The 26,267-nt window shown below is 44.6% G+C and overlaps 1 protein-coding gene, 1 long non-coding RNA gene and 1 other non-coding gene across 4 annotated transcripts in view; 2 read left to right on the top strand and 1 right to left on the bottom strand.

Annotated features, from left to right (window-relative positions):
• Positions 1–18,493, bottom strand: part of LOC135916483 (uncharacterized) — a 40,728-nt gene extending 22,235 nt beyond the window's left edge. The window contains exons 1-3 of one of the 2 annotated variants that reach the window (XR_010568948.2): positions 18,340–18,493; positions 12,675–12,738; positions 6,242–6,455 (exon numbers count right to left, since the gene is read on the bottom strand). This is a non-coding gene — a long non-coding RNA (uncharacterized lncRNA). Of the gene's footprint in view, positions 1–6,241; positions 6,456–12,674; positions 12,739–18,339 lie in introns of those variants that run through there. The other variant, XR_011507320.1, reaches the window with a different exon arrangement.
• LOC135916485 (U2 spliceosomal RNA) lies at positions 11,086–11,285 on the top strand. Its single transcript, XR_011507621.1, has one exon. It is a non-coding gene; the product is annotated as a U2 spliceosomal RNA (small nuclear RNA).
• Positions 18,494–18,800: 307 nt separating the features above from the next.
• The window catches only part of LOC135916476 (proteasome activator complex subunit 4A-like), a 119,909-nt gene continuing 112,442 nt past the window's right edge, over positions 18,801–26,267 (top strand). The window contains exon 1 of the mRNA XM_065449841.2: positions 18,801–19,113. Coding sequence (XP_065305913.2) covers positions 18,854–19,113 — 260 coding nt within the window. The 5' untranslated portion in view covers positions 18,801–18,853. The remainder of the gene's footprint in view (positions 19,114–26,267) is intronic.

Raw genomic sequence — 26,267 nt, 5'->3', positions numbered from 1 at the left:
CAAGACACATCTGTCACCCAAAATACTCACAATCAGTCAGCAGACACAGACAAATGCGCTGAACCTGAACAAAGCTACGACTTCGAGAGCTATCCGGAAAGACGAGGCGTCCGCTGGCTGCGAATCGCACTGTAGGGTGAACGTCGAGAGAGCTTCGGCAACATCCACTGCGAATAGAATGTCGTGGAGCGCAGCAACGTGAAAAGCAACGTTGCAATTGCAATACACGCTATAAGGTAATTAGTTAAATGATTATTGTGATTTTTATTAATTAGTCAATTATGCATTTCAATCTTTTCCGCAAGTAATGTCCGCCTCTTTGAGTAGACGAGCTCATGGAATAGAATTGTGATATCTGCCATAGGCAATTTAAAAGATTTTTTAAAGTGTTCGCTGAAACACTCTGTATAAAGCAGTCTTGCTGTATCACACCTATAGACACAAGATGTGTGACTCCTCAGGGCATTGTATGTGCTTACCTTCATCTTTGAGCGGGAAGTTTCGGCAGCCATCACTCAGCCGGCTTCGCTAGTGCCTTTGCTCATCTCTTCGTTTACCTAGTACTGCTCTCGCCAAATGCGGCTTCCATCTCCTTCAGCAAATGAACACTCATGCATCATTGATAGCGTGTGAAATAAATATACTCACAGAAATAAAGCTGTCATCGCAAAATTACAAGAAGATAAATCGTGATGTTCTACTACTCTCCAGCAGAATATAAGTCGGGGATGAAATATGCGGCATGCGTTGAGAAGATTGGTTCTTTCCCAATCGCCACTCATAAATGAAGCGGGCGGGATGTTCCAGCTCTTCCCGAAAGGCTCGCCCATACATCAACGCTACAGCCTGCGCGTTGCCGCCTCCTTGGCTCGTACTGATGGCTCGCACATTGTTTACCTCATCGGAAATCCTCAGCTTCTCAGAAGACCAAGAGCACGTGCGCTGTGTTTGCTGTTGCATCTTGCGATAACAGAATATATAGATTCGTGTCCGGAGTCGCTACACGTTCCAACCTAGCAGCCCAACTCTCTTTGCTACTCTAGACGTGGAAGTAATCATCCGGACCCGCTACCGCAGCAAGACCGAAAGCGGACGTAGAAGCTCAGGGAAGCGTTAATCTTCTGAGCTTCCATCCATCCTGGCAAAGCCTACACAAGTATACTAATCTGTCAGTGCTTGTCATGCTGCGCACCGACTAATCACAATTATCGTGTACTACAGACAGACTTCCCTCAGCGTGTTCTTACTTTAATTAAGGTGTCGTTTATTTGCTGCTGCCGCACTTAGCGATCAGTGCTTCCTTTCAAGGCCAACAGGGTTGCTCTTAATACGTGACTAATTAACTCATCGATGCTGAGCGTTAATTTGTGAAATGCGATCCGCAGCTTCATAACATGAGCAGCGGCTGTAAGGAACGACAGAAAAGCGCATGAAGGAAAATAAAGTGGTATAGAGGGGCCACTACACCAGCATTATACAGAGTATAAAAAAACGGACCATAACGGATAAAAAAAGATAGCATTTCTACACCATGGTTTGTTCTATCCACAATCATAGCCAAGCCTGCTGGTACGTATTCGTAGCGACGAGTACACAGCATGGTGAATGGCTCGAATTTATGTCTGCTGCTATCCGTACTTTCTGCGTACTTTCCGAAAACCCTGGAGCACTTCTGTGATACATAAACCAGAAAATTGTGAATGGAAAAGACCGTCTCTTGCCACACGGCGCATCTGGGTCACCTTTCAGCCCGAGTTCGCTGTCCAGAAGCTCGCTGGCGAGGCATTGGAGCACTCAGTGCGCTCGCGCATCCGTTCACCCACTCAGTGCACCGACGACCCTCGGCAAAAAGCGTGTCCACGCATGAACTCGTCCCGAGGTCTTTAGCAAGGGACATTGACCGCACATAACAGAAGTAAAGGTGAATAGAACGCTACAAGCAGATTTAAATGAGAACAGGGCCGCGTGTGGATGTTAAAATACGTGTACAACGAATCACGAATACGTAAAGTGCAGATTTCGAAGTCAGGTTAGGCCGTCCCAAGGGGCGGATTTATAGAGGGTTCTCAGATGAAGACGATTCGTGCTTAAATCAGGAAAATGGAGAGCGGTGCTATTGAGAATATTCCGATAGAATGTCACAGTACCCGTCCTGCGATATGAGTAGGCAGGCTGCCCGAGAAATAAAAGTTCTGCTTCGAAAATTTTTTAACAATTGTTTTGCTTAGCAATAATATTTATTTATTTATTTATTTATTTATTTATTTATTTATTTATTTATTTATTTATTTATTTATTTATTTTAATGGTTAGCTTTAGCTCCCTATTTTATTCTCACCGTTACCGATGCGCAATGCGCAAAGGCGAGCACGCCTTGGATACTGCAGCATCAACAGGCCACTATTGATTTTTATATCCGGACAGAAGACTCTGCAAGGTATGTCTGATTGTTTCTAACTTCTCTTAAACGCATCGGGCGGCTCTTGCATTGCCGGGGCAGACTTTTGAAGTCAATCGGAAATTTACCCACCCGGATTTCTTCCTACCACAGGACGTTAAGTGGATATACTCTCGATGCACATGCATTTGACATCAGCACTGCATGAGGCTACTCGCGGAACAACCGACAAAATACCGCGAAAGTGACGCGCGACATTCGTGAGGCTAAATTTCAATGATCCGATCGATTTCGCGGCTTCGTTCTCCAACACGATGCGAATTATTTATTTCCCGGTGTTTATTTCACATGCTGCATGTGAGCGTGAAACAGAGCGAGGCCTCTATCGTCGTAGCCTCCGGACGCTGACTAAAGAACCGTGCTCCTGGTCGAATGAGAAACAGCTGCGACCGTTCACAGTGCGTGTCTCGACCCGGAAACTTCGGTTCGACGATTGCAGCGTTCCTCCCCTGTGCTCTGACCATAAAAAGGGGAGAGCTGGTTGGGAGAGGGGGGGAGGGGGGGAATGCGAGGTCACTTGAAGTGCTCCGACCCTTCCAATCCACCTTAACCTATACAATGCATTCACGCAGACGTTCTTTGGTTTACCAGGGCATGTGTCAGTATAACGTTCCTACGCTTTCCGCGGTTTTCAAAAATAACTCAACTAGCGACTAGCCTTCCCACACTCTTTGCGTTTCAGCGATTCCCTTTTCTGCACTGCGCTGCATTTTGTTGGATATCAATTTTTTTTCGCAACGCTTTTAGTTTAGTTATTCTCATCTTGAACTTCTATGCGCATCAAACTAGATCGTCGAATGGCGTGTCTCGGCAACCCGTTCTTCTTTCTTTGCGTCGTCTCCTCTGCTCCCCGCTCGTGTTGGCGACGAGTGCGTGCGATGCCACGGGTACTGCGTCTCTTGAAGTTCAGTTCCCGATGGAAGGTGAGGCATGGACGTCGGAGTCTGCCCAGAGCCACTCGGGCACGCTTCACCGGTGAATCACACGTGGGAAATCAACGACAGGAAGGAATATCAGGCCATGATGCGCAAGAACCCCGATGTTCTTTGAATAATTTTTGTGGTCCCTCTGTCCTTTTATGCCAGCAGCCATCACGCATAAAGCTTTCTATGTGCTCAGCTGTACACTCGGCCACAAAAACGGACCATGAAATCTGAGAAAAAGCTGAATATCTGCCTAACCTCACAACGCAGTCCGCTGTTTGCATTTCGGGCCTCGACTAGAATATGCTAAAAACATTGTCTTATACAGTTTTACTCACTATGGCTAAAGGTTGCTCGGAAATTGAGCGATTTTTGTGATCCCACATTCCGTAAGCTTTTGTGGCTGGGTGTACAAGTTCGCAGTTACTAAATAGTAATCCAACTTTCAGAGAATTGAAACCTTTAAACGAAAGAAAATATTTTACTGGGAAGGCAGTCCATAAATATCAGTAAGAGGCGATTGGAGGTTTGGTGGCAGAAAAATAGGGAGGCCACAAACAACAGACGCGTACAAAAAACAAAGTTCCCAGTAAGGGTTCAGAAAGTTTGATGCTGGGAATTCTTTGTGTGCGTGTGTGCGTGCGCGCGCGCACGTGTGTGTGAGGGGGGGGGGGGGGGCATTAGGTAGGGCATTAGCCAAAATAAGAAAAAGAGCTTGATGGCGCAACCCACCACTCAATTTCAAAGAGGACGCTCATAGCATCCATCCATCCAATGGCGAAGAAACAAAAGAGCTAGGGTTTTCCGCGACTACGTGACACCCGCAAGGTACACCCGTGCGGGGGTCACGTAGTGGCGGAAAGCTGATGGAATGTGATAAGTTGTTGAAAGCTGCGAGTTGCCCGAATAATCTGGCACAGAAGTCTTCTGCGACATCAATATCTGGTCGCTGTTGGATGAGAGCCAGAGCCTTGAATGGAGACTGCTGTACGGGGAGTGTCCTAAGCCGTCGCACCATCCTCCATAAGTGCGATAGGGGCTTGCGATTGCGAGGGCCTAGCGATTCACAGAAAGCAGTCCAGCGTTGTGATTCCAGTTCGCCTAACCGGCGCTGGATCTTCTTTCGTAGGCGTCTAGCAGCTTGTATAAAGTCCACTGACTATGTGTGTCGGTATCTACGTTCGGCACGTCGCCGAATTGCTCGAAGTCACTCTAATTCTATATCAAATTGAGTGAATTTAGAAGAGCACATTAGAGTACGCGTATTGTCTTTCAGTGTGCTTTTGAATGTGCCTTCCAAATTATGTAGTAAATTACCCTGACATGAGTCTTCCATAATAGACTGGAATTTAGGCCAGTCCACTCTTTGGATTGTATAATTTGAGCTGGAAGAGGAAAGTCCTCTGATCTTGACATGCATGGGAATATGGTCACTCCCATGTGTTTCTATGTCTGTAAACCATCTAGTACGACTGACGAGAGTTCTTGAGACGAAGGCCAAGTCAACACAGCTGCTGTATGTGAAGCCGCATAGAAATTTAGGACTGTCGTCATTTAAAAGCTAGAGTTCGCTGTCGGAGGCGAAAGATGACAAGTATCTGCCTTTTGCGTTGATTTTCGTACTTCCCCAGAGTGTATGATGAGCGTTGAAGTCCCCGATGACAACCCATGAAGCAGGAGATGTTGACAGGATGTATCGTAATGTTTTGTAATCAAATCTACTTGATGTTAATACTAGGCACTGCCAACAGTAAAGACAAGTCTTTTGTTATTTACTGTTAAGCATTGTGCGTCGGTATTGGTTACCGTAATGAGGTGGTACAGGATGAAGAATGTAAGTGAGGTCACTGCAAATAAACACCATAACCTTGCTGTTTTCACCAATGGTTGGCGACATAAATGATTCATAGCCGGATAGCCTGATTGAGTTCGATAAGTTCGGCTCGCAGATGATGATGATGATGATGATGATGATGATGATGATGATGATGATGATGATGATGATGATGATGATGATGATGGGAAACAAAGTACACGAGTGCGCTGGGAGCCGCAAGTGACGTCGTTGCTTGAATAGGTAACGCATTTTTCGAAGCAGTCGCACTCCTACGTGAAGATTGTCTACGGCGACGTCCTCTACGTCACACTGTTTCAGCGGCCTCCTTGTGGGTTGACTTGTCCCTAACCATTTGTTTGAGCACGGAATTTTTTTCCTAATCTTCGGGCAGTCTTTGTAAGAAGCACTGTGTGCGCCTTGACAGTTAGAGCACTTCAGAACAGTCGAACCAAAAAATTGGTTCTGTGTGGGGCTCGACGCATCGGGGAATGGCAGAATCTATGCAAACGCCCATCCTCTGGCAGGTATAACATTGCAGCGGTTTCGGAACAGACGGTTGAACCGGGTAGCGTAAGTAGCCAACCTTCACGTAGGAGAGAAGGCAGTCACCCTTGAACGTTAATTTCACACAACGTGTCCTACCAAGACAGTCGGCGTGCACAATAACATTGTTCTCACTCGCTAGCTTTATGAACACTGGAAGGTCTATATCGGGGATCTCAATGTCAATGTCACAAGTGACTCCTGCAATGGTGGTACCATCCGCTGGGACAATGGATCGAACCCTTATGTTGCCCAGCTGTGTTACACGCTGCATAGAGCTCAGCGCACTCGCGGTCATCACGTCGATGGCCAAGATGTTTTTCCGTGCGTTGCCTCACGTCTTTGATCTCGTTTGGAGCAGTTTTCTCAAAAAACAAGTACAGTGCTTGCCTGTCGAGGATGCGCAGATTGTCAGTCGAGTTCTGTGGCACAAACAGAATGGTATGAGGTCATCGCTGTGGCGCTTCTTTTTTTTCAGGGTGAACGAACTTGACTTCGAAGATGCATTGGCGATCCTTCGCTTTCGGTTTGCGGTTCAAGACAGGTTCAAAACCGTCTTGCGATGACTCGTCAGCTGATGCTGAGTACAGCTCAGTGTCGTCGCTGTCGCTAGATGTATTTTCTTGCTTCCTCGAGGCAATTCCCGCTGATGAAACGGAGCCGGACGGAACCTCGGGAGGTTGCACGTCCATCACTGCGAGATCTGTGGCAGCAGACCCGACAACAGCAGTGAAAAATTCAGAAAAGCAGAGAGACGGGCAGGTTTTGTTCCACAGAAGAAGCACTTCGTCATCCAATACAGAGACATAAACATTTATTCCTATTGGGGTGGGGCACCTTCATCGCAAGGTGGAGCCTTAGCTCAGGGCCCCATTGGCTCGCACCGTTCCGCGTACCAAAGAAGTCACCCTTACCGTCACAATTTGCTCTCTCTCTCTCTCTCTCTCTCTCTCTCTCTCTCTCTCTCTCTCTCTCTGCTATTATCTCCGCATCCGCCGTGGTTGCTTAATGGATATAGTGTTGGGATAGTTTGCACGAAGTGGCGGGATTGAATCCCGGCCACTGCGCCCCCATTTCGATGGGAGCGAAATGCGAAAACACCCGTGTACTTAGATTTAGGAGCCCGTTAAAGAAACCCAGGTGGCCCAAATAATTTATCAGTTCCCCAATCCGGCGTGCCTCATAATCAGATCGTTGTTTTGGCTCGTAAAACCTCATAACTTAATTTAAATTTTAATTTATTATTTTCGTCTTCCCCTTCCACCAGTGCAGGATAGCAAACCGGAATCTCTTCCAGTCAGACTCCTTGTCTCTCTCCCTCTCTTACCGTCAGAAGAGACCTGCTGCAAAGAAATCATGCAATAATAAAATACGGGTGGCGCCTTGAAGTTCCCACACCTGCTCGCAGTGACGTCATGAATTTTGGTGACGTCTGGTTGACCTTAGTCAATTTTTTTATCCGTAAAGGTAGACCACATTGGCATTCTTAAGGAGCCAATTTTGTTTGTGTTAGCAAGTTTCAAGAATTATTGTTGAGCCACAGTGGCCCGAATAAAAAGAATACGTTGCGAAAATAAAAAATGGAACATTTACCTTCGTTATCCCATCTGATAATCGAGGCATTACTGCGAAATCAACGACAATTAGGTTTTGAAAGAATACTTTATCAGTGTAAACTGATTTAGTGTTTCTCTTCAGTGTCCTAGACCACGTGTACTTAATAGGCACAATGGGGCAAGAATTAAGCTAGCTATGGTGGTTTGCTAGACCCCCTTATGTACTCGGAAGCTTACTTCATCTACTAATTGAGTGATAACGAACTTAAACGGTCCATAGATTGGCTACGGAAGTGCAGCAGAAGATACATCTTCGATAATTGTCCCAAAATTATACCCTTTTAAATTTAGTAGACATAATCGCTTGTCGTTTTCTAGTACATCGCTCTATGCTCACAGAAGTTATTACCCATATAATTACTTTTGCTCGATTTATGGCCCGTATACTTCCAAACGGATTGACAGCGGAAATTACATAGGCTGTAGAGGACAAAAAGTATCAGACCACAAGTCCGCAGAAAAAGCTTCGTATAGTAACGTCTAATAATCATCCACGAAGTTTCTAGGTAAACTATTGTGAGGGCACATGCACATCTCTAGTAAGACAAGTTCGAGCAAAGCACCGGCTCATGAACGGAATAAGTTTTATTTGGTTTATTTGTTCGAGGTATCGTAGGGCAGACTTCGTTACACAAATGTTATAATCCTGTAGTTAAGATATATCGGAAATACGCAGCGCAAGAATATCGAACCGGCTTCAAATAATCAGACCCTGCTTCGCTGTCCCAGTTTTTAAAGTAATAATTTTTTACTCAAAATATCAAAATTAGAAAAGTGTTACCTTACTGAAAAATGTTTACAAAAGAAAACGTGTCGTGCAACATGGCATCGCTTATAACTGCGTAAGTGTGTACTGTTTTAATTGTGGTTACAAAACATGTGAAAACTTACTTTTTTTTTTCGTACCATTGGTAGGATTGAATATCATTCGAAACAACAAGGGCAGTCTAGTTTTCTTTGAAGTCAAAATGCAGAACGAAGGATGCTTGCTGCTCGCATTGTTTTGCTTCACGAGTGGTCGCAGCTTGTATCTGCAGTATATAGCCTTGCGGAACCCATTTGGAAATCCACTTAGCTACTTCATTCACGCCCGAAGTATGCTTTCTATGCAATGCCTCCATTTTCCCACACCTCATATGTGACCTCGGCCTCGTGTGGGACTCCCAATGTTCTTGAGGTTATTCCATCGCTCATAGTCACACTCACCTAGATAGTATTTCGCTTTTGGTTAGGAGCAGATGCAGTTCTTACAAGTTTTCGATAGTATACGCATCACCCATCAAAATATTCAGTAAATGTTCTCAGCTGTTTCCACATTTACTTCTATTTGCACTGCAAATAAATATACTTGCTATACTATACTTTCGTGCCCTTAAACATTGTCTTGAAATAAAGAAAAAAAAAGAACACATTTCATAATATTGTCGTCGTCGCCCGACGACCTTTAATAATTTTTTCCCGTTTACTAATAACTTTCTTTAAAGATCAGTAACACTTTATCACTGTTCATTCACGTGTGCGTAATGTTTAAAATTATCAAAAATATTAAAAGTGTCAAGTATACCACCTGTCTCGATTTCTCGTGGAAATGACCTAACGCAACTGAATTATGGAAACGCTTATCCAAGTCTTGCCTCAGATGATGCGTATATGCTTCTGAACAAGCTGTGGAAATGTACTTCCACGACTGTGCAACTTTATTTTATGTATTTACTGTTTTGTATTATTTTGACTTTGAGTTTCGTATGCCGTGCTGGTTCCTTTCTTCTTTTTTCCCCTCCTTGTAATGACCCCAGCAGTCGGTTGGCAGTAATAAGTAAATAAATAAATAAATAAATACTTGTAACTAAATTCTTACGAAAGAATTATGTAGCAACAGCGTATAGGGACGTTATAGGTCGGCGCCATCTTTAACGTACCCTGGGCTGCCAATTAAGCCTTGTACTGCTATAAAATTCAACAATTCGCGAACTTTTGCGAGTTGAGCCTATTTTGATAATGGTGGCGGCGCAAAGCGAATAAAACACAGACAAGAGAAAGCCAGCATAAGGGGGAGTCGAAGGAAGGAGGGTAAGCGTGTGAAGGGAAAGTGTGGTGCCGTTAAATCCCGACCAACTCATTACCGGCGACAGCTTGGCGCCCCGTTAGTGGCCGAGCGCATAAGCGTTCAGCAGCGACCACCCGCCCGACCACACTTTTGTCCTCGGCGGTTTCTGTTGCGTTCGTCGTCACATAACAAGTCGTGGCTCTCGGTGTCTGTGCGTTTGTGCGCGTGAGTGCCGACCGAATGCTTGTGGGCTGCCTGCGACTACCCCGTCAGACGCAGCTGCTGCGCTCTTGAGTGCCGAAAGGGGAGGGGACTTTCTCTAAAGCACGGCGCAGGAACAGCACGGGCCTGGCAAAGACCACGAGCAGGAGCACCTCGAATGCTCGAACGAAGGGCCGCAACGTATCTCCCGGCCTCTGGGCTTCAGCATTTGTGCCTTTGCTACAAATGTAATCGGTGTCGACACGTGTGACACAAGTTGTACGCTCGATGTGCGAGGACCTCGGAATCGAGGTGGGGCTGCGGAACTTGAGTGGGCGGAATAAAACTATAATTTTCGTACGGCATGCACATAATCAACTTCTAATTAGGATTGACGTATCACCACCGAAAGCTTTGATTCTTAGTTTACAGCCTTATAACAAGATCATGACGCCTGAAAGAACGTCAGGCTGGCATGAAGCGACCGAGATCGTAGCTTGACAAGGTCGCTCGTTTGATGCTCGCCCGCGTACTTGCCGAGCACAAGCCGTCACGTCACCCAAGGGCGTCTGCTATTGCTATTGAAGAGAGCCACTGCTGACAGTGGCTCTCTTCGGCTGTTCAGCGCCGCTTTTCTGCGTGGAACTGATTGGAATATATTGCATGGCAACAATTGTCAGCGTCAGCTTTCTTGCATTTCCGAAAGCGGTTATGAGCTCCTCGGATGGCACACTTCAAGTCTTTCATTGGGATCAATCACAAGGCCGCTTCGGCTAAAAGGTTCTTTAGTCTAATTTACACATTTACTTGTCTAATTACTACATTGAGTCATTTGCAAATGTGTGAATTTGTGGTAAAAGCAATACAGAGAAAAGTATTTAGTTATCTCATTTTCCACATAGTTAAGACATCTTGAGGGGCTGCTGAGCACGAGGTCGCGGGATCGAATCCCGGCCATGGCGGCCGCATTGCGATGGGGGCGAAACGCGAAAACGCCCGTGTACTTAGATTTAGGTGCACGTTAAGGAAGCCCAGGTGATCGAAATTTCTGGAGTCTTCCACTACGGCGTGCCTCATAATCAGAAAGTGGTTTTGGCACGTAAAACCCCATAATTTAAGAAATCTTGAATGTACTTCGTTAAACACCCAGCATATTACAAAATTATAACGAAAAGCAGGTTGCACAGTGAATAATGGTTTGAAGTGAAAGCATCAAATAGTCCATTAAGAGAAAAAAAAACATGAGTCATTCCGCTCTGTGAAGTTGAATGACCACCGAAGCTGTTTAGCATACGATATATACAAAGGTGACACAGAATTTTGGACAAAAGTGCGAACTCATTTACCCTGATATTTATATGCATTAGCGTGCACGACGGGAACGCCACCCCGAGAGAGTAGAAGTAAACGAAAATAGACACGGCAAATGCTTGGAACGCCGACAAAGAGAGGGCGGTGCGAACGTAGACATGGCCGACGCGGCCGGGTCAAAGTGTATTATCTGTTCTTATAAGCTTAATATCTGATACGGGTTGTATTTGGACCCAAGATATTAAATTTATATCTGCAAGTTGGCGGCTTGAAGCAGGCTTAAAGCCTGCTTTACCTCCGCCGTGGGTCGGCCCGGTATTCCGCTATCTCCGGGATCGCCCCACGGTTCTTGCACACGCAGTACAAAAATGCATGGAACCCTAGGCATTAAGAGCTCCGCTATGAAAGCCAGCGCCTGTCGTCTGGAGCAGCCAAACGGCACCTGAATTCCCATTGGCTGCGACGCCACGTCACGTGCGCGCCTCGACGGAGCAGAGCGGGCGAAAGGAACACTTGCCGCTGCGCTGGTGCGCCAGGTGTGGCGCGAGGGCATCACCGCGACCCTACGTCACCCTCGCTCTCGGAAGCGTGTTATCAGCGCGTTCCTTGGCCGCGCAAGCTCTCGCCTGCGTTGTAACGTCACCAAGGTAATCGCTATAAATGATTTATCCCGCAAAAAAAATTTTTTGAATAAATTCGAAAGGAAAGTCGTTGGTGGTAGTGAGTTTCGCACCTACGGCCCGCCACTCAAAAGCCAAGTGTCTTACCCACTGGGTTAAACCAGCGCCTCCTGGATAGCAGGCCTGTGCACTCTGCTTTTTGGCGTCATGCTACTTGGACGGAAATTTTGATTGCCAAGCCCGTCGTGACGAAAGCGGTGACGTCACGATCACTGCGGCTTACTCGGCAGCGTCCCCATTATATTCTTTGGCAGTCGGTCAAGGTAGCATGACATCAGATCGAAGTACCCTTGTGCTGTCAAATATATGAGGCGTTGGCCAAGCGTCTCAACGCACTCGCTTTCCTGCTAGGAGTTCATAACTCGAAAGACCGCTCAGCGGCGTTCAATTGCGCATTAATGCTTTCGCGTTCACAACTCATAAGTGCTTAGGTGTCCTCGGATTTTTTTTTTTTTTCAGACTGATATGTACACGGGAAAACAAGAATACTTTATTACAGTGGCAAGTACACGAAGAGCAATAGGTAAATAATGGATTCCTTTTCTGGCTTTATCTGTCACACTCACTCAGGGTATCTTGTACGAATGTGCCAAACAAAGTCTGCAATATGCACTGTTGGTGAAGTTGACATATAAGTAGAGTGTGGGGCTAAGTACCACTCTGAATATCACTGTTTACGTACGTATATTGACTTGCGTATAGTCCCAGCCATTGAGGTGCAGCGTGTATTGAATGTATACGACATTTGCAACTTCATACGCCGTACTAAATAATCTCAAAGTGCAAGCCCTACTCGCACATGTGTTTTGCGTGTACTGAGTCTACGTGCGCAAAAACGTATGTATGTGCGGCAAGCGTTCGACAAGAGCCTCTCATGTAGGCCTGCGGCCTACATGAGACTTGCACTTTCTGCACTTGTCGAGCACCCCCCCCCTCCTCTTTTCTCTCTCTCTATCTCTTTCTGTCGTGTGTTGCGTGCAACATCCGCATCTGATCAGTTCAGTTGGGCTTCAAAGAGGCTCACGTGTCAACAGCTTGACATCCAATGGAACACTTACGCTGGCTTGACAGAATACAGCTGAAAGACCGCAGGGCCGTCATCCGTTGCAAGACGCACGTGATCTGCGCACGATCGAAAGGAATATTGCAGCCATTTTGCTCGAAAAATACGTCGCAATACATGTCACTTTCATCGCTGGCCACAATATGATGTTATTTCGACATATTCGCCACAGTGAAAAGCCGGCTGTCGCCATCGAGAAGCAATAAGTCAGAAGTTGCATAAGTGCGGCAGCCCAAGTATTCGTGAATCTGGCTAAACTGCCGGCACGATTGCGCTCAAACTTGTCTGGCAGCTATCGCTTCATGTAGAACTTACGTGCAGTTTGCGGCAGGTCAGACAAAGATCGTAAATTTTAACAGTTACGAAGCGGTGCCTCCGTCTGACGCCTGTACGGCAAAACCCCTTTAAATTCCATGTTCACCACTTGCAACTCCTAGAGTGCATCCTTGTAGTGGACTTCTTAGACAATCGCACTCCCTCCTAAAGGAATGCTACCTCTCGGCTTTCAAGCCGCTGGCCTGGTGTGTTTCCCAGGGCATATATTTGGAATGAATCCTATCACGAACGGATCAATGTACCCATGCCCTCGCCACACTTTCCTGTTGATCTCGACGACATGAATATAGATCTCTGTTTCTGGTTCCCGTATTCTCAAATGTAGCAGCTACAGTTGGTTTGTGTGTAGCGTGTTCTTCACCTGCAAGTTTTGGTGCGATGCGCATCTCATTCTGCGACCTCGGAAACGTGAGCCTAAAACTCGCTATTTCTGCGACATCCTTGCGTACTCCGCCTCTTTTTGTTTCTGAACGCGTCGTTCAGGCCGCCCGCCAGAACGACGAGCGCAGTGCCCAGTTTCCGCCGTCAACGTCTCTCTCTCTCTCTCTCTCCACGATATGTTCCGACTTGCTTGTACCCTTTCTAGGAGCGCCTTGCCGGAAGGTTCCATGTATTGCAGGAAGGGCACAAGAAATATTAAGCATGATACAATAGAATCAACTGAAGTCCATGCAGTACAGTCTATAGTAGTACAAGTTCCAAGCTTGCCCAACATTATAAGAGTTTCGTCTGTATTCACCATTTTATCGAATTCGTTAGGATCTGCCGCTTGCGCCTCTGTAAGTTCAACGGTCCTTCTTTAAAGTGTGTCATCACAACTAAACAAAACCCTCAACACGATAAATGAGCGCCACAAAACATTAAACACACACCTAATACCGCTTTCCTCGTTGTAGTGTGCCTGTTTTACTATTAAGTTATGCTAAGGAACAGGATATCCACCCCTTTGCTCCGCTTCGTTCACGTACAAAATCTGCGGCGTCCGTGCAACGCTAAGTGCCCAAGCGCAATCCTTAGCACTGCCGGCCACGTAGTGCCATCTGTGTTATTATCTCAAAACTATGCAAAAGCAGCTACGACCTCCGAGATTCGACAGCGCAACGAATGGTTGAAGCATTATCGAATTCTGCGCCGCGCCTTCTAATCTCGAAGGCCATGAGTCAATAGAGAGTTTTAGAATAGGGGCCCCAAACGTTTTGGGGCCCCAAAGAAATAGCGTCGAAGCCACTGCGCATGCGCGAGAAGCAAACTGCGTTTGGGTTTTGCGTTGGGAACGCTATTTCACCGACTTAGCGGGAGCTCAAATAGCGTTCCCAAAAGCTTTGCGTCAACAAACATGGCGGCACCCATCGAAGCGACGGCTCTGACCTAGCACCAAACTGGGTTCGATTCGCGGTAACGCGTGAAGTTCGCAAGCTAGGAGAAGTGACTGCGGTTATCGCTTTCTCTCAACTAGCGTGTGTTATGAAGATTGACTCATTAGACGCCGCGGATTTCGAATTCGATTGTGGATTTTATGGCTCGTAGGCCTAACACGGCTAAGCTTGGCTGGTGAAGGCTAGTAAAGTTGGTTTGCTCAAAACTAAACGTAACTAATTGTTTGCTACTTACAGAATAGCCTCTAAATTGTAATTAAATGCGAATACACGAAAGCCAAAATTATTATTCCTATCATAAAATGGTATATTTTATTTAATTATTTCTAATAGCTTTTCTTTGACGCCGTAGTGGCGCTGTCAACGCAAGACGCTATCCGCAAACGTAAAACCCTATTCTAAAACTCTTCACTCCTACGTGCCCCAACGTTAACACCCGCAAAGCTCTTTGGGGCCCCAAACTATAGGGGCCCCTATTCTAAAACTCCCTAATAAGAAATTGATGGTGGACGTGCGGCGCCATCCACTAGGTAACCTGCGAACTGGGCAACGTCCCAATGCGTCTAACTTGCGGAGAGCAAGCGAAATTCGGCAGAGCCTGTTAGCACCTCGTTAAATCTCGTTTCGTGTCTTTCCCTCCTCCTTCTCCTTTGATGTGGGTGATATGCCTGCTCAGCATTTTCAATCTTCTCGATCATTGAAGAGACGGGCATTGTGAAGTTTGAACATATGTAATTGCTTCAAATAAATTTCACAATCAATTAATTAATCGATCACAATGAATCACAACATTATTTTTCACGGCAAAGGTACCGAATTGCATGGCATTAGGATAAAGTCACCAAAAACGGCGACTTTACTAGTACTAATGGCCAAGACAAATAAAAATAGCAGCAAGCGGTATGAAACGAAAAAGGTCAGAATAAGGAAATCTGCGGCAAGAAAAATGTTTGAGCCAGAAACCTATAAAGGCGATTACAAACAAGAATTCAGGAATATTGCCACGACAGTGCGGGTAGAGATTATGTGCACAATGTAGTTTACAGTGAATAGATATGACCGAAGTCAGGTTCATTTCAAGAAGACGATAACATTAGAAAACTATCTAATTAATCACTTGAGCACGTGATATGTTCTGCAGACCAGAAGGAATGTAATAATTACGAGTGAGATTCTTGCATCAAAAGCGTATGGCAAGCTAGGAAGTGAGTGCGTGACCTTTTTTGTCGTTCACTTTTTCACATGGACTGCCGCTCGGTCAACAGTAGCACTGGCTAGCTGCAGTGTCTTTTTTGACGCCTTGATCTTTTATTTTTGGCGTTATTATGTTTAGCGAGACTTGGTGTGGCAAGGAATCAAGTTGTTACACAACTATACGCATTTCGCGCAAAACAGACTTGGACGCAGGAGGGGGTAGGGTGTCACTGCAGGTCTTCAACATGCGAAAGGTTACGGAAAACAAGAACTTTACGTTGTCCAGCCCAGACATTGAAGTGTGAAGCGTCAAAGATATGCACAGGATTATTTCTTTTTCTTTGCTGTACCGCTCACCGGACGGTGACGTAGAAAAAAATGCCTTAGATCTTTTAAAGAGTCTCCTAGATTACGTGTCAAGAAATCAGCTTCGTTTGTTTCTTTCTGGTGATATTAACATTGATGTACAAGCTGTATCACCGTCACAGAAAGAGTTTATCATTCTTGCGTGCTTACGGTTTTTCCGTTCTTATCTATTCACCGACGCGTGTTACGTGCTCCGGTTCCACAACAATAGACATTATAATCACAAATGCTGACGGTAAAACGGCTTTCGGCACATTAATGTCTGACATCAACTATCACCTTCCTGTATTTGTTTGTTATTTATCTATGTGTAGCCCCGATAAAACTTCTACCAGTAATCCTTTGCAATATCAACGAATCGGTGCAATTGCTTTGGACCTTTTTTTAGCTACAATTATTGCACTTGATTGGTGCGACGTGTTGTCTTTGAACGACGTATAATGCGCTCATAACAAAAATCATACCTGTGTATGACAAATGCTTTCCATTACAACGCACTCAAAAACAAAATGTCGGGAAGCCTTGGATCACGTGCGAACTGACGCGCAAAATAAAAACCAAAGATAAGGTGCTCGCTCAGTTTTCGAAATCTAGAGAACTTTCAAAGTTGCAGACATACAAAAAATATCGTAACCAGTTAAACCGGAAGCTCAGAGTAGCTGAAATAGAGTACTTAAGAAGGCATTTTCACATTCACCTAACAAAAGTGTGAAGAACCAATCGGACCATCTAAATAAAATTCTATACTGCAGTTCTTAGAAACACTGTTACGTCGCTCGCGAAGTATGCATGATTTGTAACAAGTGGAAAAGACTTCTCTAATGAATTAAAAATGTGTTCATTAACATTACTGAAACGCTGTGTTGTTCTATCACTCTCTCAAATTACGTACGTCATGTCCCTGATGTTTCACATTCGCTTTTTACTTGCGTTCAACCGCGGTTGCTAAGGCGCTCTGGCTTCTAGATTTTCAATATATGCGGCCCGGGCTCTACTACGGTCGCTACTGCTCCCCCAGAAACATCTGTGATGGTATTTACATCGCCGTAACGCGCGAAAAAGCTACGAGATCTGACTGCTTCACCTACTTTACCGCGCCGTCAGCGAGCGTATACGAGCGCGTACAAACTCGACCCCACTCCCCCAATGCCGGCACGCTAGGGACAAATGCCTACAACACGCGCTAAGAAACCTCCTCCGTAGTACCAGAGTCCTTCCATGTTTGAAAAACACGGAAGGACTCTGGTAGTACCTAGACAGAGTCATGTAGAGCAAAAGCCCCCAAATTTTCTCTCTCGCGCCCGCTCTTACTCGCGCCTGCGCACAAACGACTGGCGATCCCTCAAATGAACGTCTCGTGTATTTCGCTGTCTGTCACATGAAATAAACAAAAATCTGTTCGAAAGAAAAAGAAACTCAGAAAGAAGAGCGGTATAACAAGCGATTTTCTATGTGCACCTCTACGGCGGCACGCGTTAACTACTGCAATGTCTTGCACGTATTGTATGGACATTTGTGAGCACTGTACAGAGGAATTCGTTATTGTGAGGTGATTAAAATATCAAGAATAAAAGCCTAGGTGTGACTGTGTCCAAGCAGCGAACAGTTATGCATCTTAAGAGGAAGCTTTAGCTCGGGGGCTCTTATCTAAATACATGTAAAAGGAGAATTCGTTTTTCTCGGCAACCACTGCACCAAATTTGACGGGGTTTGCTGCATTTAAAAGGAAATCTTAAAATCTAGTGACTATTGGTTTCGAATTTTCGATTTAGGTCGTCAAATTTTTATAAAAATTTGGCAAAAATCGCAAATTTTCAGAAAACGAAACTATCAAGTTTACAACTCCGTAACTCAGCAAGAAAAAATGATATCGCAATTATGTGAATTGCACCTGATAGCACGTCTAAAGCGGACAAAATGGATATGTTACACATGAACCTCAAAAAATGGAGTAATGTGTAATTACAACTCTTGCAGAACCCTCGTAAACAACGTAACAAATTCACGTAAGATATAAACTGACATATCAAATTTGTCCGCTTTGAATGGTCTAATGGATGCCGCTTACAGAATCGCGATATCTGTTCTTGATGTAGAGCTATTAGCTTGTACACTTCGTGCTTCTATTTTTTTCGAACGTCTGCATTTTTGAAAATCCTTTCAACAAAATTCAATCCCTAAATCAAAATTCCGCTTGCAACAGTCACTAGAATATAACTTTCTCTCTCAAATGCAACAAATTTCAATAAAATCGGTCCAGGGGTTATCTCAGAAAAACGTTTTTGCGTTTTTACATGTATTTGAATAGGCCGCGTCGGAGTTGGGCCCGAGCTAAAGCTTCCTCTTAAGTGAGCTGTTAGCACCAGTACATAAAGAAGATTGGCTCACCTTTCAGTTTCGTTCTTCGGGACTTACGCCGTCGATGGCACACCAAATATACGCCCACAGCTGCTGTCTTCGCGCTTAGCTAACTTTATGCTGATATTAAACAGCAACTGAATGCCAGACCAGCAAAAACCTCCGATGAGAACTTGTTTGGTTCGGAAAGCGCGGCGCACGGAAATTGCGCTAGCAGACGATCACCTGCTAGCATCAATATGACCTAGAGGGCGCCACTAACTCAAGTCGGTTTTACACAAATTTTATTATTTATTTAACAATAAAAATACAACATATATAAAATATGTTTAATTACAGCTACTGTTTATTTTTAATTGTGTATACTTTGCTATAATACTCTGCGCTGCATGCAAAGCGTTGGCTGCATGCGACGCTGAGCTTGTTGAGTTCTAAGTTTAGACGCAAACCACAATTGCGCAACCACCATGTGAGGCTTCGGATTTGTCTCGGGCTCCGTTTCGGCCTCGCTTGACTTGTGAAGTCATGGTGACGACGATGACGAATGTTCGTGAGGAAAGGTGCCTGCAGCAGCTGCTTTTCGGGAACCACTAGACGCCAGCTGACCATGGAAGACGGACCGATAGAAGGTCCGGGTGCCGGACTTCAAAAGCGCCTCGTCTACAACCGGCTGCTGCCGTACAGCGACCAGATCGACGATGAAGCTGCCAAGCTTCTCGCCGAAATCAAGACGAACCTAGCGCGCTCGGTGATGCTTCGCGAGGTGAAACCAGCGACTGTATCTTGGACCGGTCACCTAAACAAGTGCGTAGATCTTTGGGTTTCATCACATGTTCCCTTCTTGTTCCCCAGCGTGCACTGATCCTGTGCGCAACGACTCGTGGTGGGAAGCATCGCTGCTGGGCGGGATTTCGAATGTCGCGCGACGTCGTAATCACAAGCGTCCGTTAGCGTCACGGTACGCTAAATTCCCCCGTGATTGGTTTGGTTTAGCTAGGGACAAGATCCTACTTCTTATTGTACCCCAGAAGTCAGTGTTTCTTGCCAGCGGGTTCCTTTACGAATGAAATAATGCACCAGCTGCTAATCGGAACGCGTCCAGCTGTTTCATCCTCATCGTAGTTCCGCATTTCTTGGAAGAAAAGAGTGCGAGATACTTTTAGCGCTGCGGCTCATACCACAGCGCCTGTGTTTGGCTCCATGTAATGCAGCTTCATTAGAGGTTATGCGTAGCAGCTGATAAAATGACCAGCATACTGGCGTCAAACACTACGTACGGTTAGCCCACGGCCCAAAAATCCTCGTGGACGTGCCACGCAGCGCTTTTTTTAGCTCTTTGCTGACCTTAGCTGTGCGTACTTTCGAAACTTCAGGATGGCGTTCGTGACCACGCGAGGCCAATTGCCGATGGTTCTTCGCGTGCTTAGCGAAACTGCGCTCGGCACCGAAACTTACTGAGCGCATTTCACGAATCCGGAGACTTCCGGTGCCGTGCGCCAGCTTGTTGACACTGGGTCATCTTATTTCGCTCGCCGCATTGAAGCTTGTGCACGTGTTGCCTGTCAGCATGAGCACTCTACTTCGTTAGTTTCTTGACGAGCACTTTGGTGGATTACGCAATGCTCTCTGTACTCAATCATTCCAGCGCTGTGGAGAAGCCCACTTTCTGTGATTTCCCCATGCAGTGACCTTGCCTCATCCTTTGCAGCATGGAAAGGTAAAGACGAGTTTTAAACAGCTGAAATGAAAATTAAGGTTGTTAGTACAGCGACGTCCTTGTCTGTCTTCGTTAGTCCTTTGTTTTCCAGTTCAGACGTTCAAAACTCGTCTTAGCGGTGAACCAACTAGCTCAGTTGGATACTATTCTGATGAAAAAGTGAGCCACTGGTGTAAATAGACATTTCTCGAAATGCACTAAACGCACCGTCATACGCGCGAAGTTTGCAGACACCAAAGTGGTAGTTTAGTTTGACAAGCAATCGACTTTTGTGGCATCTACCACCTTTTGTTTTGTTGAGAGAACAACATAGCAAAATAGGTAACACTCACCGGTATCGCATGGTGCTTTCTGGTACGAGAGAACGTTGCAAACGGTTTACAGCACGGAAAATGACGACAGCAGTTCAGATGTATGACATCTTTCATTCCATTAACTGCTTTTTGTAACATTAGTCAAGCAAGTAAGTGGAAGCTTTAAATATAACCCACCGCGGTTGCTTAGTGCATGCTATGGTGTTAGTCTGGTAACCACAAGGTCGCGGGATCGAATCCCGGCCACGGCGGCCGCATTTTGCCCCCAACAAAATGCAAAATCACCCGCGCACTTAGATTTAGGTGCATGTTAAAGAATCCCAGGTGGTCCAAATTCTTGGAGTCTCCCACTAAATGTGTGCCTCTTAATCAGATCGTGGTTCTGGTACGTAAAACTCCATAATTTAGGTTTCTTTTAAGCGTTAGTTATTGGTGGAGATATTTTAGATAAGCTTAACAAAATTAGTTGTGCCGAAATGCACAAAGTGGAGGAAGTTATTGAAAAGAATATTTTCCCATCTCAGTGTAGTAAAAGAAAAAGCTAACTGATATAATGCAGTAAGGTAGATATCTGGGCGAGTCAGTATACGCTTGCACTGTGAAAAAAGCAGCGTGAAATACGGAACACAAAGGGGAGACAGTACAGACGCTGTCCTGTTGTTCGCCCCTTCGTGTTAAATATTCCAGGCCAGTTTTTTCGCTATGCTGATATTTTTAGGAAGCCATTCCTTCCTTAGTATCATACAACTGCAATCATGGGAATGATAAAATTTGCTCCTCAAAGGAGCTTATAGAGGCTGCATTTTTTCACCATAATTGTTTGAACCTGTAACTGTCACTTCAGTGTCGGGTCATGTTATCCCTTTTCAAGAGTAGTCATCTTGCATGCTTTACTTTTATCTTTATAAACCAAGAGAGCAGCACTGTGTGTGTGTTCGTATGACTTTAAACAGTAATTATTCATTTTTTTATTTTTTTTCACTTTACTTTTAGTAACAATTTTCATGCGTTCAAGAAGCTAAGCAAGTAAAAATTTCTTGACTGTTAAAAACAGTTACGTGCTGTTTTCTCAGCTGTAAAGTGTTCACATACCTGAATCCGTGTAGGGCAGGAATAATGCAAGCCATTGCAGTGCAAGTGTTCAATACACAGAGAATGTACCAGTTAATTCTCACTGGGAACATGTGCTTGTCTATAGACCAGTTACTGAAATTCTTTGGGAAATTGGTATTTGTCAACACTCCTGCAAAACATGCTGGTAGTAGTAGTCCTTGGCAGGCTGAAGGGAAAATATGGTGGGATAGATGTGTTTGTGCCATGACACACCTGCTTAGCCCTTGAGATCAAAAGGCCGAGAGCTGACAACAAAAGGATTCTACAATAAGAGTCAAGTCGAGGAGCCTCAGTTCTGTTGTTTACATTTTTATACTTAACAATTATGTGTTGTGAAATGAGAATGAAAAGGAAGTGCCCATTCCTAATGTAATTTATGGTTAACAGGAAACAACCTTCAGATGCCGTAAGATAGTGCTGAAACACGAAAATAAAGAAGGCAGTACAGTACACTAACCAGTGTTTAGGCTCACTTCAGAAAAACCAACTTGTGAAGGGAGCATACAGCCTATCCCATACACTGTGTTCTTGCAGTCTAGCCTTTTTTATGTGGTCATGGGATCCTGCTGTGAAGTTTCCCAAAAGCACACACAGTGCTTAGTAAATTCACATATGTATTGCTTTTCCTTACTGTTGTTCAGACAATGGCTTTTGTTACTTTGACGATGTGCACAAACACCTTGGGTGACCGACTCCTTGAGTACGTAGTCCTTTTAAATTTTTAGCTAATTTCTTAAATTAGTTTTTGAGCTTATGTGCACTGCAGTAACCTTGCTTTGGCTTGTTAAAATACTACGGTACGCCAGTGCCATGACCTAGTGCACTTTGATTTTGTCTTTTGACTTTAGTGACAGGACTGGTAATGCTAAATGCTTGCATTGACCACAATGTCTGGACCATAATATAACCAAACTTTACTGTACTGTAAGATCTTTAACAAACTGTGTGTGCACAATTTGTTAAAGATCTAAAGTACGTAACAGCTTCCTCTTTTTGTTCATGTGTACTTCGCACTATCATAGAATGTCAGAAAACAGCAGCTTAGTAGGAATTCAGTCTGAAAAGGCACGCATCCAAAATACAAACAAAAGCGGAATGAAATATTCATGAATTGCAGTGAGGTGGGTAGTTACCAGCTCTGCTTTCTGGGCTTTTACATGCCTTGCTTTGGCCGTCCTTTACACTAATGCTACACAAAGTAGTCGACACGTCTCATTCGACACAGCAGGCCCATCCTTTTTTGCATGCACATGCCTTCTTTTGCTGTCAAGCTCTTGCCAGTCCCTTTATTGCTGCATTGACAGTGGTAGGCCATGATGCAGGAAGTAGCCTTGCGGACATTTATAGTACTGCACATTCAGTAGCTTCATATTCTTGATATAGTCTATCCTAGAAAAGAGTGCGTATAATGTATTGAGGTTGTAGGTTTTCATAGGTGTGTTTCTAATGTCAGTGTACATTTCAATTGAGTTATACCATCAGAAGTAATCTAGTCTATATACCTCAGGATATGCAACAAACAGTTGCATAGAGAAACAACTTTTTCTCAGAATGCATGTATGAGGCAGTACTTTTTTTTTAGTGTTTCCACTAACTCCAGTTGCCTTGGCGTTACGTTGTACGTGGTAGGCTATAGTGCAGGTAGTCTTCCAAATGCTTTTAACACTCAGCAGGCAGTTATGTATGCTTTTCATGTGGCCTTTTCCATAAACGAGTGCACCTGTTGCACTGAGGTTGCGGTTATTCCTAGGCGGGCTTGTTGAGTGTGTGTACATCTTGCTCAAGTCTTGCGTAGTACACACTAGAATAGCCCACAAGCCTCAGCCTGTGCAGCATGACTCCAGCTGCCAGCAAAGTCCTTCCAATCTACTTTCTTTAGCTGTTAAGTTGCTGCGAAGGTTGCTGAGATATTCACCGTCTATCTTTACCCCTAAGTCTTCCCAGTATTCAAGCTATTAAACTGAGAAGGCTTAGGAGTAAGGATCGACGGCAAATATCTCGGCAACCTTCGGTTTGCAGATGACATTGTTCTTTTCAGCAACACTGCAGACGAGTTACAACAAATGATTGAGGGCCTTAACAGAGAGAGTGTAAGAGTGGGGTTGAAGATTAATACGCAGAAGACAAAGATAATGATGAATAGCCGGGCAAAGGAACAAGAGTTCAGAATCGCCAGGCAGCCTCTGGAGTCCATGAAGGAGTACATTTACCCAGGTCAATTAATCACAGGGAACCCTGATCATGAGAAGAAAATTGACAGAATAATAAAAATGGGTTGGAGTGCACACGGCAGACATTGTCCGCTCTAGACTGGAAGCTTACCATTGTCATTGAAAAGGAAGGTGTACAATCAGTGCATTTTACCAGTGCTGACATATGGGGCAGAGACTTAAAGATTGACAAAGAAGCTTGAGACCAAGTTAAGGACCATGCAAAGCGTGATGGAGCCAAGAATGCTAGGCATAACTTTAAGAGACGGAAAGAGAGCGGTTTGGATAAGAGAGCAAACAAGTATAGCCAATATTCTAATCGACATTAAGAGATTTTTAAAAAACTGGGCAGGTCATGTAATGCACAGGTTAGATAATCATTGGACCATTAGGGTTACAGAATGGGTACCAAGAGAAGGGAATCACAGTCGAGAGGATGGCAGAAGACTAGGTAGGGCGATGAAATTAGGAAATTTGTGGGCACTAGTTGGAATTGGTCGGTGCAGAACAAGGGCGATTAGAGATCGCAGGCAGAGGCCTTTATCCTGCGGTGGACATAAAATAGGCTGATGATGATGACCACAAAAGACCACACGGCAATTAGTCTTCCGAATGTTTTTAGTTCTTCACAGTCAGCTGGCTCATGTTTCTCATGAGTGGGCTCTCCAAGAACAGAGCACACATAATGCAGTGAGGTTGCAGTTATTTTTAAGTATTCTTGTTGAGTCTGTGTACTATGCATGGCGCCCACTAATATAACCCATGAACCTCATACTACACCTTATGAAACATGCTGCCAACGATGCTCTCCTGATGTCTCAAGCAGTGCTTTCTTTAAATGCTAGCTCTTGCCAGTCACTATGCTGCTGCAGGGACCATGACAGACCATAAACTTGGAAACTCTTTCAACATTTTGCTGTCAAGAGGCAACCTGAGGCAGCTGAGTAGTCAAAAAACTTCTCAGCTGCCTCAGGTTTCTTGCGTGGTCCTTCGAAGAAAAGAGTGAGGTTACTGCGTTGAGGTTGCAGTTATCCTTGGGTTTACTGACTGGGTCTTTGTACATTTCACTTGAGCCACGCGTAGTGCCCAGTGAAATAGACCACGAGCCTCAGTACGCAATCTGGCAGGGGCACTCTGCGATGACACCATCATGTTTCACACAGTGCTTTCTTTAGCTGCCAGCTCTTGCTAGTTGCTATGCTGCTGCTCTGACCGCGGTAGGCCTTAGTGCGTAAAACATTGCAAACACTTCACTCTCAGTTGCCTCACATTCTTCATGTGGTTCGTCCAAGAAAAGAGCACATTTACCGCTCTGAGGTTGCAGTTATTCTTAGGTGTGCGCGCTGGGGATGTGCGTACATGAGCTGCACGTAGCACCCACTAAAATAACTCGTGAACCTCAGAGTACACCATCCAACGAGGGCTGTCGACAACACCTTCCTGTTCGTGGGCCATGCAGTGCTTTCTTTAGCTGTTAGCTGCTGCTAGCTGAGGACTTTTGAAATGCTATCCTGAGGCAGAAGCACGACTGCATGAGGCAATCGACCTTCCTCACACGCCGGGAGAGGCTGCATGTACGCATTTCCGTCTGTCCGAGGCAGCAGCCTGTTTTGGGGGGTTTCTCCTGGCTGTACGCCAAATGCTCTCCGCTTCCTTTGCTTCGCCGCTGAGGTTGTGGGCCTCTTTTGCACAGGACTCTTTTGCACAGGACTCTTCCAGCTCGACTGTGTTTCAGTGCCGCTTTATACGTATGATGTATATCAATTGAAAAATGAGTAATCTTGTCTTTTGTAGTCGTTACTTAAGGTGCATTTTACTTGTTCTTACATTTTTGCATGTTGCTTTGACTTAGCCAAATTTATTGAACACTGTTCTTTAGCTGTTTATATTGGAATGTACTCAGTCTAAAAATATGTAGTAGAGTATATTGGAAAGGTTTACATATTGTGTTAGGCTGAAAGAGCTTTACTGCATACTGCAGCTTAGTCAAATCGGCACAATATCAACCTTGTTTTACAAATGTGTAACCGCTCTAGAGAGAGGTATTGCAGTTTTGTAAACTGCATACAATAGAACATCGAAGTGGGAAAACTTGATTGACTTTGCAGTTTATGTGAAATAGTTACAATGCTTACAAATATTTTGCAAAAGTCCTACGTTACAATCCGTACAAAGATCTTGCAGAAGTCCTACTCACAAATTAGTAGTATATAGGAGAGCTGCGTATAATACGTCATTTTCCACTTTAAATATAGTAATAGGTGGAATACGTAACTTAGTATTCTAGCTTTTTTATTTTGCAATATTCAGCAATTTTTGTTTTAATATTGATGGCTTAAACAGAAAATCTGCCTCTTATGGTGACTACATTTCAAGTTTTTCTTTCATATGCAGCAAAATAATCAAATTCAGTTCTGTGGATGCCAAGCAAAACAATTTCTTCATTTCTGCATATTTAGATGGGAGTACTGCTGAGCTAAAGCTTTCTCTTAAATTATTGCTCGCTAATTTTGCTCTCATATAAGCTGTTGCTCATGCTGATGTCATTTCTTGACTTCTTATGCTGTAAACTAATCTCTCACTTGTGTTCTCCACTTTGATAAA

The sequence above is a fragment of the Dermacentor albipictus genome, chromosome 7 (genome assembly GCF_038994185.2).
Source record: "Dermacentor albipictus isolate Rhodes 1998 colony chromosome 7, USDA_Dalb.pri_finalv2, whole genome shotgun sequence".
NCBI classification, from domain to species: Eukaryota; Metazoa; Arthropoda; class Arachnida; order Ixodida; family Ixodidae; genus Dermacentor; species Dermacentor albipictus.
The sequence above is the reverse complement of the archived record's forward strand: the minus strand, read 5'-3'. Positions and strand labels throughout refer to the sequence as shown.